Source organism: Thamnophis sirtalis, unplaced genomic scaffold (genome assembly GCF_051295495.1).
Source record: "Thamnophis sirtalis isolate CommonGarterSnake01/CBP01778 unplaced genomic scaffold, rThaSir2_p1.2 scaffold_12, whole genome shotgun sequence".
NCBI lineage: Eukaryota > Metazoa > Chordata > Lepidosauria > Squamata > Natricidae > Thamnophis > Thamnophis sirtalis.
Window position 1 is genome coordinate 62,656,893 of NW_028261392.1, and position 16,022 is coordinate 62,672,914.

The following is a 16,022-nucleotide window of genomic DNA, read 5'->3' on the forward strand; positions in this document are numbered from 1 at the left end:
CCAGGTGCATATTTCCATATCCAATTGAGGAGAGGCACACCTCTAAAGGACCATTCAGCAAAATAGACCTTTAAATTGTTCCTATATAGTCATATATTCCAGCTTGGGTCTCATATATAGTCACATATGTTTTCCTGGTTTTGAGGTGATGTTGTCAGCATTCCACATATCATGTAGAATTAAATCAGAGTCCAAGGCAAGTCCTGCCAGTTCTAATCTCTTCTATAGAAGAGGTTCCACAAATCTACAGTGCCGTTTAGAACCGGTTCCAGCTCCCTCGCCCCGCCTGTCCGCACATCATCAAGATGAAGAGCGAGAGGAGGAATTCTGGGAGTTGAAGTCCACAAGTCTTAAAGCTGTCAAGTTTGAACACCCCTGGGTTTTTTTTCCCTAATGGGTTAGGGGTGCAAGGGTCTTGCAACTTGACAGCTTTAAGACTTGTGTGCTTCAAATGCCAGAGTTTCTGAGCCAACATTTTGGTTGCTAAGCGCCAAGCCACTCCTACTTGGTCACATGGCTGGCAAGCCACTCCCACCCAGTCACATGGCCAGCAAGCCACTCCCAGAAGCAGGCCATACCTACAGAGGAGGTTCTAAACGTTTTTGAAACCCACTACTGGACTGAATGGTGGGGAAATGATTGATTGGATGATTGAGAATCTCCATAGACACACAGATTCTTAAGTATACCGTAGCCATTCAATTTGAAGCCATTCAATTCGAAGCATAGCTGGCTGGAGAATTCTGGGAGTTGAAGTCCACAAGTCTTAAAGGTTGCCAAATTTGAAGACCTCTACTCTAGAGTTAAGCTGGCACTTTTAGATAAAGAGCCAAGATGGCGCAGTGGTTAAATGCAGCACTGCAGGCTACTTCAGCTGACTGCAGTTCTGCAGTTCAGCTGTTCAAATCTCACCGGCTCAGGGTTGACTCAGCCTTCCATCCTTCCGAGGTGGGTAAAATGAGGACCCGGATTGTTTTTGGGGGCGATATGCTGACTAAGCCCTATGAAGCGGTATATAAGTCTAACTGCTATTGCTATAAAACTTTTCCATGGTGTGTTTTCTTTAAAAATGTCACCTGTGGAGACTTTTAATTCTTATTTTGTGTTGCTCTTTTTGCTGTGTAATTTTTTTTTTTTAGCCAGGTTCCTTGGGAACCAGCAGCTGAGTTATGGACAGATGCTGTCTTTTGATTATCGAGTCAACCGGCCTGGATTTCGCCCTTCCCAGCACGATGTCATCTTGGAAGGAGCTGGTTTAAGAATCATGACCCAGTTCCCATCTAACGGCAGGATGTTGCCTTGTGGAATGAGGAAGACGTACACATTTGGGTAAATTGCCTGGGGCCGTCTCAAATATTAATGACAACAGTACAGCTCCATCACTGACACCCTATTACTAACTCTGCGTTCACATGGTTCACTTATTCTGAGTCAGCCCTTGATGACTTTGACACGAAATGATGTACATTTGAATGAACTATCACAGATTTATTATCTCAAGCAGTACTTCCATATAATTCAGTCTGCACCTGAATGGTTTTCAATATAGGCAGTTTACCTGTCAAATAATCAAAAACTGTTTTGAAGAAATCAGGTAGTGAGTATGTTACTATGTGAACAAGCTCTGTAAGGTTTTATTTTATAACAAATCGATTGTTTTGACATGGAGTTAGGAGCCGAGGTGGTGCAGTGGTTAGGGTGCAGTACTGCAGGCCACTTCAGCTGACTGTTATCTGCAGTTCAGCGGTTCAAATCTCATCAGCTCAAGGTTGACTCAGCCTTCCATCCTTCCGAGGTGGGTGAAATGAGGACCCAGACTGTGGGGGCGATAGGCTGACTCTGTAAACCGCTTAGAGAGGGCTGAAAGCCCTATGAAGTGGTATATAAGTCTAACTGCTATTGCTATTGCTAGTTTTCTAACTACCTCATGCGAACCTTTTATGGAAGTGTGTTAGGAATTCTGGAACAAAGAAAAACTGATCCTCCCTTGCAGCATAGAGGAACCTGTGCAGATGTAGTCCATGGACCGACTCCTCCAAAGTGACATAGAGCCATAGCACAGCACAGCTGGCTGGTACCTATTATGGTACTTCAACTTTTCCCACACCGGCATCTTCATATTCAGGTTTTGGAGTAGAACAAGTGGTGGGATTCAGCCAGTTCGCACCTATTCAGGAGAACCGATTGGTAACTTTCTAAGCAATTCGGAGAACCGGTTTTTGGAAGAAATCTTTTGTTTTTTCCCACTTTCAAAGGCTAATCCTGTAAGGAAGGCAGGAAAGAAACATTCTGGTATTGTTTCTAGCCTCATCTTTATTGCCCTGCTTACAGAAACTGCCTCTCCAGTTAACCCTTATTACCATTATAACAGCTAAGGCGAAGCGCCCATCGACCTGAGTGACCTTGAGTTGGCCACGCCCACCCAGTCACATGACCACTGATCCCCGCCTACCCAGCTGGTCATCAGGGCAGAAAACCGGTTGATAAATCCTTTGAATCCCACCACTGAGTAGAACCCTTACAGTTGTGCGCCATCAGACACGCCAGTTGGAAATATTTGAAGGAAGCTTACTCCAACCTTGTATAACTTTTTGCGTTTAGGAGGATCGCTTTTATTTTTGCTATGGTTGCAACTTTGATTTCTTGATATTAAGGAAGTATACTTAGCTGTCTAAAACTATTGAAAAAAAATATTAATTTACTAGGTCGCTGACTTTTGCAACCATATGTGACTCTCTGAGATTCACAGAAATACAGTATATGCCCTATTTACAGTTCCTCTTTGATGTCCGAACGCTATTTTCTCATAAGAGCCGAGGTGGCGCAGTGGTTAAATGCAGCACTGCAGGCTACTGCTAGATCAGCAGGTCAGCGGTTCAAATCTCACCGGCTCAGGGTTGACTCAGCCTTCCATCCTTCCGAGGTGGGTAAAATGAGGACCCAGATTGTTGGGGGCAATATGCTGACTCTCTGTAAATCGCTTAGAGAGGGCTGAAAGCCCTATGAAGCGGTATATAAGTCTACTGCTATTGCTATTGCTATTCTTTATAGCCATTTTGTTGGTACAACAGTGTTCTGTTTCTTTCCTTTCTCTGTTTATATTTTATATTCATTCATGGATAGGCATGGTTTTTTTCTTAATATATGATTTTCTTTCTTTATCTCTGGTCTGCAGGTTAAATGAACATCCTAGTAATAACTGGAGCCCCAGGCTTAGTAACACTGAGTATCATCAGCTAATTGGGAATTTGTCATCAATTCGGATCAGAGCCACACATGGAGCTGGTGAGCCGGGATTAGCAACTGGGCATAAAAGTCCTATCTCATTTGAACATTTCTGTCCTATTTTATTATTTTGAACACAAAGCAATAAAAACATTTTAAAGAACACAAAGCAATAAACTATTTTGAAAGTAATTAATGTCAGCCAAGTAAAGCTATGATTTTAGCCATTTTTTTAGTATATTTAGTATATATTTAGTATATTTAGTAAATATTTAGTAATATTTAGTATATTTTAGTATATTTTATTTTCATTTTCATACGCTCACATGTATACACCATACAGTATTAAACAATAATTGCATCCATTCCTCTTGTCAACAATGCCCCAGAAAATAAAAGCCCAATATACCTCTTCCGTTCTCCATACACCTCTTTCTTCCACCACCCTCCAACTTTCTATCTTCCCTCCATCATCCCCCTCTACCCTACTTCCCCTCCCCCTCTACCACTCCTCTCTCCCGATCCACTCCCTCCCTTCCTTCTCACCTTCCCTCCCACCCTCTCTCCCATCCCTCTCTACCCATCTTTCTTCTTCCCTACTCCTCCTCCCCTTGGTGTATTTCCACTATATGTTAATGTATTTGGCTTATCCTATTTTTAAAGAAAAATTAGAGAAAAACAGTATACATGTGAAGTCACATTGCATTGAGATCTAACACACCGTGTCTAGCCTAATATATATCCCTCCCTCCCTCCCCCCTCCCCCCTGACCCCCCTCCTCCTTCCCCCCCCGACTTCCCAGAACCCGTACACGGTATAGATTTTTAACAAACACAGTCTAAAATCTATTGAGAAAAAAGAAATAAAGAAATTAATAACATCTCTACATTGATCTTAGCTTCTTCTTCTAAGATTTTAGTCATTTTTTTAATACTCACAGAAAATTGCTTTGTGTTTTTAGCACAGAACTTTTAGCACATCACACAAAGAATTTTCCTTATGGATAGAGTAGGTTTCTCTCATGTAATTGAAGAGCCAAAGACCACGCTGCCAAGAAGTTATGAGAAGTGAAGTCCAGCACATCTGGAAACGTCTGTTTGGACAAGATGTGCTTGGGGAAGGTTAATGCTTTGTGTGTATCTAGTTTTCTCTCAAATTTTTATTTTTTGTTAGTAAAGATTAATGCAGGAATAGTGGAGAACAAATGTTGAAAGAGGAGCTGTAGAAGACATCTGGAAATAGATCTCAGACATCCCTACACACATTCTATTTTCTGTTCAGACACGATCCAGATGTTATTGCCTAATTTTGTCACGATTTCTCCTCTGGAATATTTCCTACAATCGTTTTCTGTTCCTTTAGTCCCAGGGTACCTCAGTAATGTCATTCTGGTTTCGGCACAGCCAGGCACCACCTCTCCAGCCCCTTGGGTGGAGCGATGTGTATGTCCAACTGGATACCAAGGGCAATTCTGCGAGAAGTGTGCTCCAGGGTACAAGAGAGAGAATTCACGTAACTTTGGGGCTTTCCGACAATGTGTTCCGTGTCAGTGCAAGGGAGGAGGAACTTGTGAATCAGAAACAGGTAAGCAAATTCACAGTCTAAGGTTCTGTCATGGTGATTATTTTTTTTTTGTCTATTCGATTTTATTTGAAAGGTCGAGAATGTTAAAACCACTGTGGGGTCACTCTATATAATGACCAAGAAATTCTTTCTTTGTGAAGGAGGGCCAGGCATGAAGACATATATTCCATATTATATGCCCACTATTTTAGATAAAATAGAGATAGAATCACACTCATCAATGTGCTCAGCCTCCATGGCTGGGAAGAAACTCTGCAAAACCTATGAGAGTTTCTGTGTCAAATGTTCAGTAAATGGACTCTCAAAAAGATCGGAAGGAAGATTGTTTGAAATGCACATGGTGCTTAGTGTTCACTTGTTTTTTCCATAGGTTTTTGCCCACTTGGCTTGCCAAAAACCAGAAACACTGCAGCAGTAAGAAGAAGAAAGCTGCTATAAAGTTTTTAATCTTGTTGCCATGTGAGCAGGGCTGACAGCTAAGATTCTTGTCATTGTCATGACTTGTCTCTGTCATTCTTATCCCCAAATTTAAAACAAGATTACTTAGAGCCGAGGTGGCGCAGTGGTTAGGGTGCAGTACTGCAGTCCACTTCAACTGACTATTATCTGCAGTTCAGCGGTTCTAATCTCACCGGCTCAAGGTTGACTCAGCCTTCCATCCTTCCGAAGTGGGTGAAATGAGGACCCAGACTGTGGGGGCGATATGCTGACTCTGTAAACCGCTTAGAGAGGGCTGAAAGCCCTGTGAAGCGGTATATAAGTCTAACTGCTATATTGCTAATGCTATTGTATCGTTATATTGTATGTGTGGAATTATAATGTTATTTTAAATTCTATAAAAGTACAATTCCTACACAAAATAAGATACCTAATATGCAGTTCCTTGGAGGTCAAGCAGTTTCATTTTGGATTGAGACAGTTGTTCCTTGCCCCCCTTTTTCTAAGAATTTCCTAATACATTAGGAGCCGAGGTGGCGCAGTGGTTAAATGCAGCACTGCAGGCTACTTCAGCTGACTGCAGTTCAGCAATTCGGCTGTTCAAATCCCACTAGGCTCAAGGTTGACTCAGCCTTCCATCCTTCCGAGGTGGGTAAAATGAGGACCCAGATTGTTGTTGGGGGCGATATGCTGACTCTGTAAACCGCTTAGAGAGGGCTGAAAGCCCTATGAAGCGGTATATAAGTCTAAGTCTAACTATTGATGAAAATCAATTATTTTCCGTAGAATCCTTGATCAGGAAGGGCATCTTCTATCATCTTTCAGCAGGCAACAACCTCATTGCTGAGTTTCAGATCCCACATTTTTTTTCCGGATTGAAAAGCTGTGATTCAATTAATGAATAGATCTTCTACATCACTTATTGTGAGCGTGCCTGACACCTATAATAAACTACCATTTGTGAAATTAATGATAGTATTTCTAGCCACACAAGATGAAAGTTCCTCTGACTATTTATCGTCTTCAGAAAAAGCTGCTTTAATATTTGTTTGCATATACCAGCTTAGATACATCAAGATCTGTTCTATACTTAATGGTTTCTTCCTTCAAAATTTTTCTTTTTCTCTCATTTGTTGCAAATGTTTCTCCATTAAAATAAAACAAGCCAATGGGTTTTGATACAAGATGTCAGGCCTGCAATTATATTCCTTTTAGAATTTTGCCCTGCCACACTTTCTCTTATTTCATTATGCTGTTTCATTAGTATAGCCGATGGGAGGGGGGAATAGAAGGAGTAGGATTGTGGAATGTATTGTTTTCATTCTTTACTAGAAGCCAAGGTCATCCTTTGTCTCCGCACCAGTACACCTGACTGGAAGCAGCTGGGTGTGGATGCCAGCGTGGAAGAAGAAGATTGGACCATGTGATGGATTGTGGGTGTGGGGACAAGATCATGAACTTTTAACTGGGTGGATTACTGATGTAATTTCCAGTATTGGGATTAACCCAGAAGTGCTAAGATGTCTGCTTTATTAAATTGGAATTTTAAGGATCGTTTTGCCTCTGATTCTGATTTAATTCTACATGATACTTGGAACGCTGACACAAGGCTCTATTCAACCCAATCCTCTATCTTTTCTCTTTCCATCTTTGCTCAGGAGAGTGTTATGCTGGAGATGAAACCTTGGACCATATAAGTTCTGCTTGCCCAAACGGGTTTTACAGCCTTCCTTGGGACTCAAAGAACTGCCATCCATGCCCATGCCAAAGGGGCTATGGCTGCTCAGTCCTGCCGGGCACACAGGAAATTGTTTGTAACAGATGTCCTCCAGGAACCAGTGGTAGGATTCATATTTTGATGTCTGATAATCCTCTTTTGTTTTTCCCAAGCCAATTTGCTTTCTGGAAGGGAATGGCAGGGGTCCAGGCAAGGAGTGGGAGAATGATATGTGGCAAGGTTCACCGACAAAAACGCGGCCGACAAAAGAGCGCCCAACTAAACCACGGTGACAAAACCGCAAGTTCTAAACCGTGCCGATGAATGAGCACTGAAGCACGCCGACAGCGCGCCGACCCTACCCTCTCTCTTCCCCTTCCTGTTCTCTCTCCTTCTCTTTCTCTCCCTTCCACCCTCCTCTCCTTCTCTTTCTCTCCCTTCCACCCACCTCTCCTTACCTCTTTCTTCTTTCCTTGCCTCTCCTCCACTCTTCCTCTTCCCTTCCTACTATCTCTCCTTCTCTTTCTCTCTCTTCCACCCTCCTCTCCTTTCCCTTCCTTCTTCCCTCCCTTCTCTCCTTCCTTCCTCCTCTCCTTCCCCTTCCTTCTTCCCTTACCTCTCCCCTACTCCTACCCTCTTTCTTCTCCTTCCTGTGAGCCATTTGTGTGCATACACAAATCCCACTGATTAGAGAAGGTGAATGCTGATTTAGCTCTGTGTTCCAGGTAGAATTCAGGGGAGATCCTAGTTGATTGGCTCTGGATTTCCTCCCCTTGCTTTTCATTGTTCTTTTTTCTTTCTAGGTTCTCGCTGTGAGTTTTGCACCGATGGTTATTTTGGCAACCCCTTGGGTGAGAGTGGACCCGTACGACCCTGCCAACCATGTCGATGTAACACTGTTGACCCAAATGCTTCAGAGACTTGTGACCGCTTGACAGGGGAATGCAAGTGCAAGGATGGATTCTTTGGACAACCTATATCTGCAAACCCAGCAGAGAAATGCCAAGGTACACCGTTATCTTGCACAGATGAAGATTGATTTCAAAGTCATGGCCATTGGACCCATCCCATCTCTTGACCGTATGAATGATTGGCCATTGGACCCAGCCCATCTCTTGACTGTATGAATGATTGGCCATTGGATTCATCCCATCTCTTGACCGTATGAATGATTGGCCATTGGACCCATCCCATCTCTTGACTGTATGAATGATTGGCCATTGGACACAGCCCATCTCTTGACTGTATGAATGATTGGCCATTGGACCCATCCCATCTCTTGACTGTATGAATGATTGGCCATTGGACCCATCCCATCTCTTGACTGTATGAATGATTGGCCATTGGACATAGCCCATCTCTTGACTGTATGAATGATTGGCCATTGGACCCATCCCGTCTCTTGACTGTATGAATGATTGGCCATTGGACCCAGCCCATCTCTTGACTGTATGAATGATTGGCCATTGGATTCATCCCATCTCTTGGCTGTATGAATGATTGGCCATTGGACCCATCCCATCTCTTGACTGTATGAATGATTGGCCATTGGACCCATCCCATCTCTTGACTGTATGAATGATTGGCCATTGGACCCATCCCATCTCTTGACTGTATGAATGATTGGCCATTGGACCCATCCCATCTCTTGACTGTATGAATGATTGGCCATTGGACCCATCCCATCTCTTGACTGTATGAATGATTGGCCATTGGACACAGCCCATCTCTTGACTGTATGAATGATTGGCCATTGGACCCATCCCATCTCTTGACTGTATGAATGATTGGCCATTGGACCCATCCCATCTCTTGACTGTATGAATGATTGGCCATTGGACATAGCCCATCTCTTGACTGTATGAATGATTGGCCATTGGACCCATCCCGTCTCTTGACTGTATGAATGATTGGCCATTGGACCCAGCCCATCTCTTGACTGTATGAATGATTGGCCATTGGACACAACCCATCTCTTGACAGTATGAATGATTGGCCATTGGATTCATCCCATCTCTTGGCTGTATGAATGATTGGCCATTGGACCCATCCCATCTCTTGACTGTATGAATGATTGGCCATTGGACCCATCCCATCTCTTGACTGTATGAGTGATTGGCTGGATAATGCCACGTTTGTATGTGTTATGTTTTTATTTTTTGTATTGCATGTTTTGTTCATTTTGTTTTATTTTATTAATAGAGCCAGGTAAAAGTGACTCTGTGGATGGATAGATTGAAAGATGGATGGAAGGATGGATGGATTGAAAGATGGATGGAAGGATGGATGGAAGGATGGATGGAAGGATGGATGGAAGGATGGATGGAAGGATGGATGGAAGGATGGATGGAAGGATGGATGGAAGGATGGATGGAAGGATGGATGGAAGGATGGATGGAAGGATGGATGGAAGGATGGATGGAAGGATGGATGGAAGGATGGATGGATGATATGATTGTTGTAATTACAAAACGTTTAGGTTGGAGCCTTAGAGAAAAGACAAAATGTTTTTCCAGTTTTACATCTTCTGATCAAGCCATCTCTAAATATTCTGCTTTCTTCCCAAACCTTTGTAGCTTGCAACTGCAATTCAGTAGGTTCTGAGCCTCTACGGTGTCGTAGTGATGGTAGCTGCATTTGTAAGCCAGGGTTTGAGGGGCCTAGCTGTGAACACACCCGTTGTCCAGTCTGTTACCATGAAGTGAAAACACAGGTAGGCTTCTCTTCTTGGTACCATCCTTATATCAATTGATGGTGTGAAAATATTTTACCCTCCCTTGCCCTTCATTCTTTGGAAATAGGACGCCTGGAGTGGCTACTGTTAGTTAGAATCTGTAACAAAGTTAGCCAGTGCTACTTTAGCCAGCATTCCATTCCGAAGGGGGGAGGGTGTGGAACCCCCCTCCTTTTCCCCCCCTAAGACATCCATGTTCAATAGGCATGATATTGGAAGAGGCTCTACATGGGGCTGCCCCTGAAGAGTGTTCGAAGACTGCAGTTGGTCCAGAATGCAGCCGCGCGAGCGATATTGGGTGTACCTAGATACACCCATGTTACACCCATCCTCCGCGAGCTGCACTGGCTCCCCATTGGTCTCCGGACGTGCTTCAAGGTACTAGTCGTTACTTTTAAAGCCCTTCATGGTTTAGAACCTGGCTACCTGAGAGACCGCCTCCTGCCGCTTACCTCCCAACGACCAATAAGATCGCACAGGTTGGGCCTCCTTCGGGTGCTGTCGACCGGACAATGCCGGCTGGCAGCCCCCCGAGGGAGGGCTTTCTCTGTAGCTGCGCCGGCCCTGTGGAACGAGCTACCCGTAGAGATCCGGACCCTTACTACTCTCCCGGCCTTCCGTAAAGCTACCAAGACCTGGCTGTTCCGGCAGGCCTGGGGCTGTTGATCAACATCCAGCCCCACTTAGACAGAATGGATGGTGTGTAATTTTAATAATTGTATCTCTTATCTTAAATTTTTAAATGCTTTTTTATCTTGCCTGTGAGCCGCCCAGAGTCCCAATGGGAGTGAGCGGCCTACAAATTTTATTAAACTGAAACTTGATCCTGTGTAGAATAATTATAGCAATAGCAATAGCAGTAGACTTATATACCGCTTCATAGGCCTTTCAGCCCTCTCTAAGCGGTTTACAGAGAGTCAGCATATTGCCCCCAACAATCTGGGTCCTCATTTTACCCACCTCAGAAGGATGGAAGGCTGAGTCAACCCTGAGCCGGTGAGATTTGAACCGCTGACCTGCTGATCTAGCAGTAGCCTGCAGTGCTGCATTTAACCACTGCGCCACCTTGGCTCTAATTGGTGCAATGCCCTACTAATAAATGTCTGCTGTTGGGTTTTTAAAAATTAAAAGATTTAAAAATACCTAAGTGTTTTTCCAATCCAGATTTTAACCAGATTAATCAGTAATAAATGAATGGCGCGCAATAAGTCAATTTTAGGTTAATTAACTATTTTTGGCCCTGCAGAAATGAGACACATCCCAATAATTGCATTTTAGAATTGAGCGCCAGTGCAATGAATAGGCAACCATGATCAGTAACTGAAATAAAAGTTACACCTATGTGAGATTCAGTGACGTGCAGTCAGCTTTATGGCTGGTGAGGCATTTTCTAGACTTGTGGACTTCAACTCCCAGAATTTCACAGCCAGGCATGCTCAGTTCCGATTTAAAGTGACAGCATTTTCCCCCCTTGCAAAATAAGTTTTCCCATTCTTTTTCTTCTCCCTCCCCCTCCTTCCTCCCTCTCACGCTCCCTTCCCCCTCTCTCAAACAGACACACGCACACAGAGAACTTGGATCCCTCTCTCACTCTCAAACAAACACAAACACAGAAGTTGGATTGGATATATTTTCCAAAGGCTTGAAAGCAGTTCCTCTGCCATTCCCCTGCTGCCTTCCGATCAAACTTTTTGAATTCCTCCCCCCTCCCTACACACGCACCTTTTCCAACTGTTTCAGAGACGATTTCAACTCTGCTTCTGCCTGCCCTGCCCTCCCCTCATGAAAGGCGAGCTCTGAGTCAGACTGAGCTAGTTGCTCCCAGCGAACTCTAAAAAGCCTCTCAAAATGCCCTCTACAGGAGGCAAGAGAACACGTGCCTCCTTTGCATACGGAATTTTTTGCTTGTTAACCCTTGCTTAACTCTTAAAAGGCGAAAAATTGCTTATGTACAGGAGGCCTCTATTTCTCTGGCCTCCTCCTTCTATAGTTAACACTAAGCACTGTTCCAAGTCACTGTGAATCTGGTAGAAACTACCTTGGCTTTAATTATTTTTTAAAAATTCTTTACAATTCTTTCCTTTTCCTCATAACCGGTGAAGCCACGCCTCTCCTACCTCTAGTGACTGCACGTCCCTGGTGAGATTTGATTCCTTTGAGCCTCAATTTCTGTGGTTCCTTAAAGGTCCCAGAGTCGCTAATCAAGTTCTGAAAAGTTCTGAATGAACTTTTAGTCGTGTTTTAAAATTCGCTTTAGCCTGCTAACGGAGAGGGTATGCTTTGCTTCCAGGTAGATCAATACCTCCAGCAGCTGCAGGGACTTGAGATACTCGCTTCTCAAGTTCAGACAAGTGGAAAGCCAGCGGACTACGTTGAGTTGGAAAGGAAAATGAGGGAAGCAGAGGAGCTGCTCCAGAGGATTTTGAGAGGCACTGAAATTTTACAAGGTAACTCATGTGTTCCCAAATTGTGGTCTGCAGAGAGAACAGATGTTACAGAAAAAAGGTCACAGTTGATTCATCCAAATTATATACTGTATTATTATTATTATTATTATTATTATTATTATTATTATTATTAATAATAATAATAATAATAATAATAATAATAATACAGAAAAACGAACTTGAATATGGTCTGGATTGATTACAAAAAGGCATTTGACTCACTGCCACATAGTTGGATCATAAAATGCTTAGAAACAACTGGCATTAGCAAAAATATTACATCCTTTACTGAAAAGGCAATGAAACAATGGAGAACTGAGTTGGCAGTAGGGAATGAGAGCTACGGAATGGTTAATATCAAGCGAGGAATTTTCCAGGGGGATTCACTTTCACCTCTTCTCTTCATCATCGCAATGATCCCACTATCAGTAATCTTTAAAAAAAAATGAAATTAGGCTACCAAACAGCCAAAGAAGCTGAAAAAAATTCACATTTACTATATATGGATGATTTGAAACTCTATGGAAAGTCAGAAATAGAAATCCAATCATTGACAAACACAGTCCGAGTATTCAGCACCGATATTTCAATGCAGTTTGGCATGGAAAAATGCGCCACTGTATCCATAAAAAGGGGCAAAATCACTGCATGTGAGGGAATTGAAATGCCCAATGGCCAATTAATTAAATGCAAAGAAAATGAAGCCTACAAATACTTAGGCATTCTGCAGTTGGATAACATCAAGCATGGAGAAGTAAAAACTATTGTCAGGCGAGAGTACACCAACAGAGTTAGGAAAATTTTGAAATCTAAATTGAATGGTGGAAATACAATCAAGGCCATAAATACCTGGGCAATACCAGTTATAAGATACACAGCTGGCATAGTTAACTGGACACAAGCTGATTTGGACCTTTTGGACCGAAAAACCAGGAAACTAATGACAATGCACTACAGTTTGCATCCACGTGGTGATACTGATAGATTATACCTGCCCCGAAAATCAGGTGGCAGAGGATTATTACAAGTGAAGCAAACAGTTGAAGAAGAAAAACATGCACTGGCTGGTTATTTAAAAGAAAGTCAAGAACATCTATTAATCGAAGTAAAGAACAAAAATCTACTGAAGGCCCAACAGACGAAACAAGAATACAGAAAAGATGTGATAAAATCAAGAATGGAGAGTTGGCAGAACAAAGCACTGCATGGCCAATTTCTGGAAAAAATAAAAGATAAAGTGGACAGTGAACAAACTTGGTTATGGTTAACAACAGGTACATTAAAGAAAGAAACAGAGTCACTAATCCTGGCTGCGCAAGAACAAGCTATCCGCACAAATGCCATTAAGGTCAAAATCGAAAAATCCTCTGATGATGCCAAATGTAGACTTTGCAAAGAAGCTGATGAAACTGTTGATCACATACTCAGCTGCTGTAAAAAAATCGCACAGACTGATTATAAATTGCAGCACAATTCAGTAGCACAAATGATCCATTAGAATTTGTGCAAAAATTATAATATTAAAACAGCAACAAACTGGTGGGAACATCAGCCTGAAAAAGTCACCGAAAATCAGATGGTCAAAATCTTTTGGGATTTACGTATACAAATGGACAAAATACTGGTGCATAATACACCAGACATCACACTGGTTGAGAAAAATAAGGTCACAATCATAGACATCACAATACCAGGTGATAGCAGGGTCGCCGAGAAGGAACATGAAAAAATCACAAAATACCAGGACTTAAAAATCGAAATTCAACGACTATGGCACAAACCAGCAGTGGTAATTCCAGTGGTAATCGGCACACTGGGTGCTATTCCAAAAGCACTGGAATCACATTTGAAACAGTTAAAAATTGACAAAATCACCATCAGTCAAATGCAAAAAGCCGCACTGCTTAGATTCGCACGCATATTACGAAAATACGTTACGACGTCCTAGGCCCCTGGGTGGGGCCTGACTAGTAATCAATGCCAAATCAGGCGAAACAACTGGCCGCTGTGATACAATTCTGTTGTTGTGATATAATAATAATAATGCATTTAATTTTTCTGTTGAAATATACCAAATTAACATTTGTTATATTTGACGCTGTGGCTCAGTGGCTAAGATGCTGAGCTTGTTGATCAGAAAGGTCGGCAGTTTGGTGGTTCGAGACCCTAGCACTGCGTAATGGAGTGAGCTCCCGTTACTTGTCCCAGCTTCTGCCAACCTAGCAGTTCGAAAGGACATAATAATGCAAGTAGAAAAATAGGAACCACCTTTGGTGGGAGAGTAACAATGTTCCGTGCGCATTTGGCATTTAGTCATGCTGGCCACAGGACTACGGAGAAGTCTTTGGACAGCGCTGGGTCTTTGGCTTTGAAACGGAGATGAGCACCGCCCCCTAGAGTCTGGAACGACTAACAAATATGAGCGAGGGGAACCTTTACCTTTAACCAGTGGTGGGATTCAAATAATTTAAAAACCGGTTCTCTGCCCTAATGACCAGCTGGGTAGGCGGGGCTCGGTAGTCATGTGACTGGGTGGGCGTGGCCAACTCAACGTCACTCATGTCGATGGGCGCTTCGCCTTAGCTGTTACAATGTAATAAGGGTTAATCGGAGAGGCAGTTTCTGTAAGCAGGTCAATAAAGATTAGGCTAGAAACAATACCAGAATGTTTCCCTCCTGCCTTCCTTACAGGATTAGCCCTGTAAAGTGGAAAAAAACAAAAGGAGATTTCTTCCAACAACCGGTTCTCCGAACTGCTTAGAAAGTTACCAACCGGTTCTCCCGAATAGGTGCGAACCGGCTGAATCCCACCACTGCCTTTAACATTCTCGCAAAGAGAGATAAATGATCTTCGCCAACTAGAGAGATCTGCTTTCTTTCTCTGTCAGGCTTCGGCTCCCATCTGGCATAAACTGCCCATCTTCAACAGAGAACCACATGGAATTTTATACTACAGGGGGGGGGGGAAAATCCAGCCATACCGAATCTCTATTAGTCCCCTGAGAAATGGGGCTCTTTCGAGTGGTTTTCTGCATTCCTCAACATGGAGTTTCCTAATTCTTTAAATATGTACTGAATTGTTAAAAAAACTTTAAGGAAACTCAGGATTCTCCAATTCATTGCAGAAAGTACAATCCAGCTAAAGTTAATCCCCATTTCATTCTGGGGTTTTTTTTTTTTGTTTAATTGGGAATGCTTTAAAGATGTTTCCTATTCTATTTGAATCAGTAGTTTTTGACAGCATTTAATCCTGGCTTAGTCATGGCCACAGTAATAAACAAAACAAGTTTATTTTAAAAGCTAGTGAAATGTGAGCATGCAGCTTTATTGAAGGGGGAAAAACATTTTTTATGGATCCTCATTTTCCAGATTTTTCTGAAACTGGTTTATTTTAAAAGCAGTGATGACATTGAAGGAACGTTCCAAAAATCGATAAATGTGTTCCTATGATTGTGGCTGCCTGTTTCCAATCTTGTATCATCAAGGAATTATTTAAATGAAAGGCAAACATATCTTGTATGTAATGTGCAACATTTAGCCATGGCTATTGTTTTAATACAAATGAATTAATACAAACTGCTTTTTAATGCAAATATTCTTATTAGTATCAGATGATGAGATACGTTTGGCTGGAACATGGATAAACAGGAAAGCATCACACCACTCTTCTTATCTGCTATGATTCCAATAACAATCCTTATCTAGCTAATTTAAACAAACAACATGGGAAGTACAGCCTTTGCACACAGGGTAATGTGAAGTTAGGGGGTGAAATACGTTAAACCGCATTTAAAATGGCCTGTCCATTTTATCTCTGATAATGATGAAGAGTAGGCAGCTATCTCTTTTCCTGTCTGTCACCGTGAGACATTGTGGC

The 16,022-nt window shown here is 42.5% G+C and overlaps 1 protein-coding gene across 1 annotated transcript in view; it reads left to right on the forward strand.

Annotated features, from left to right (window-relative positions):
- Positions 1 to 16,022, forward strand: part of LAMC2 (laminin subunit gamma 2) — a 69,186-nt gene that overhangs the window by 37,594 nt on the left and 15,570 nt on the right. Inside the window, exons 6-13 of the mRNA XM_087726965.1 lie at positions 1 to 4; positions 1,140 to 1,329; positions 3,176 to 3,285; positions 4,588 to 4,809; positions 6,906 to 7,088; positions 7,768 to 7,971; positions 9,541 to 9,677; positions 11,989 to 12,145. The exon at positions 1 to 4 is cut by the window's left edge and continues 116 nt beyond it. Of these exons, the coding sequence (XP_087583091.1) occupies positions 1 to 4; positions 1,140 to 1,329; positions 3,176 to 3,285; positions 4,588 to 4,809; positions 6,906 to 7,088; positions 7,768 to 7,971; positions 9,541 to 9,677; positions 11,989 to 12,145 (1,207 nt within the window). The remainder of the gene's footprint in view (positions 5 to 1,139; positions 1,330 to 3,175; positions 3,286 to 4,587; positions 4,810 to 6,905; positions 7,089 to 7,767; positions 7,972 to 9,540; positions 9,678 to 11,988; positions 12,146 to 16,022) is intronic.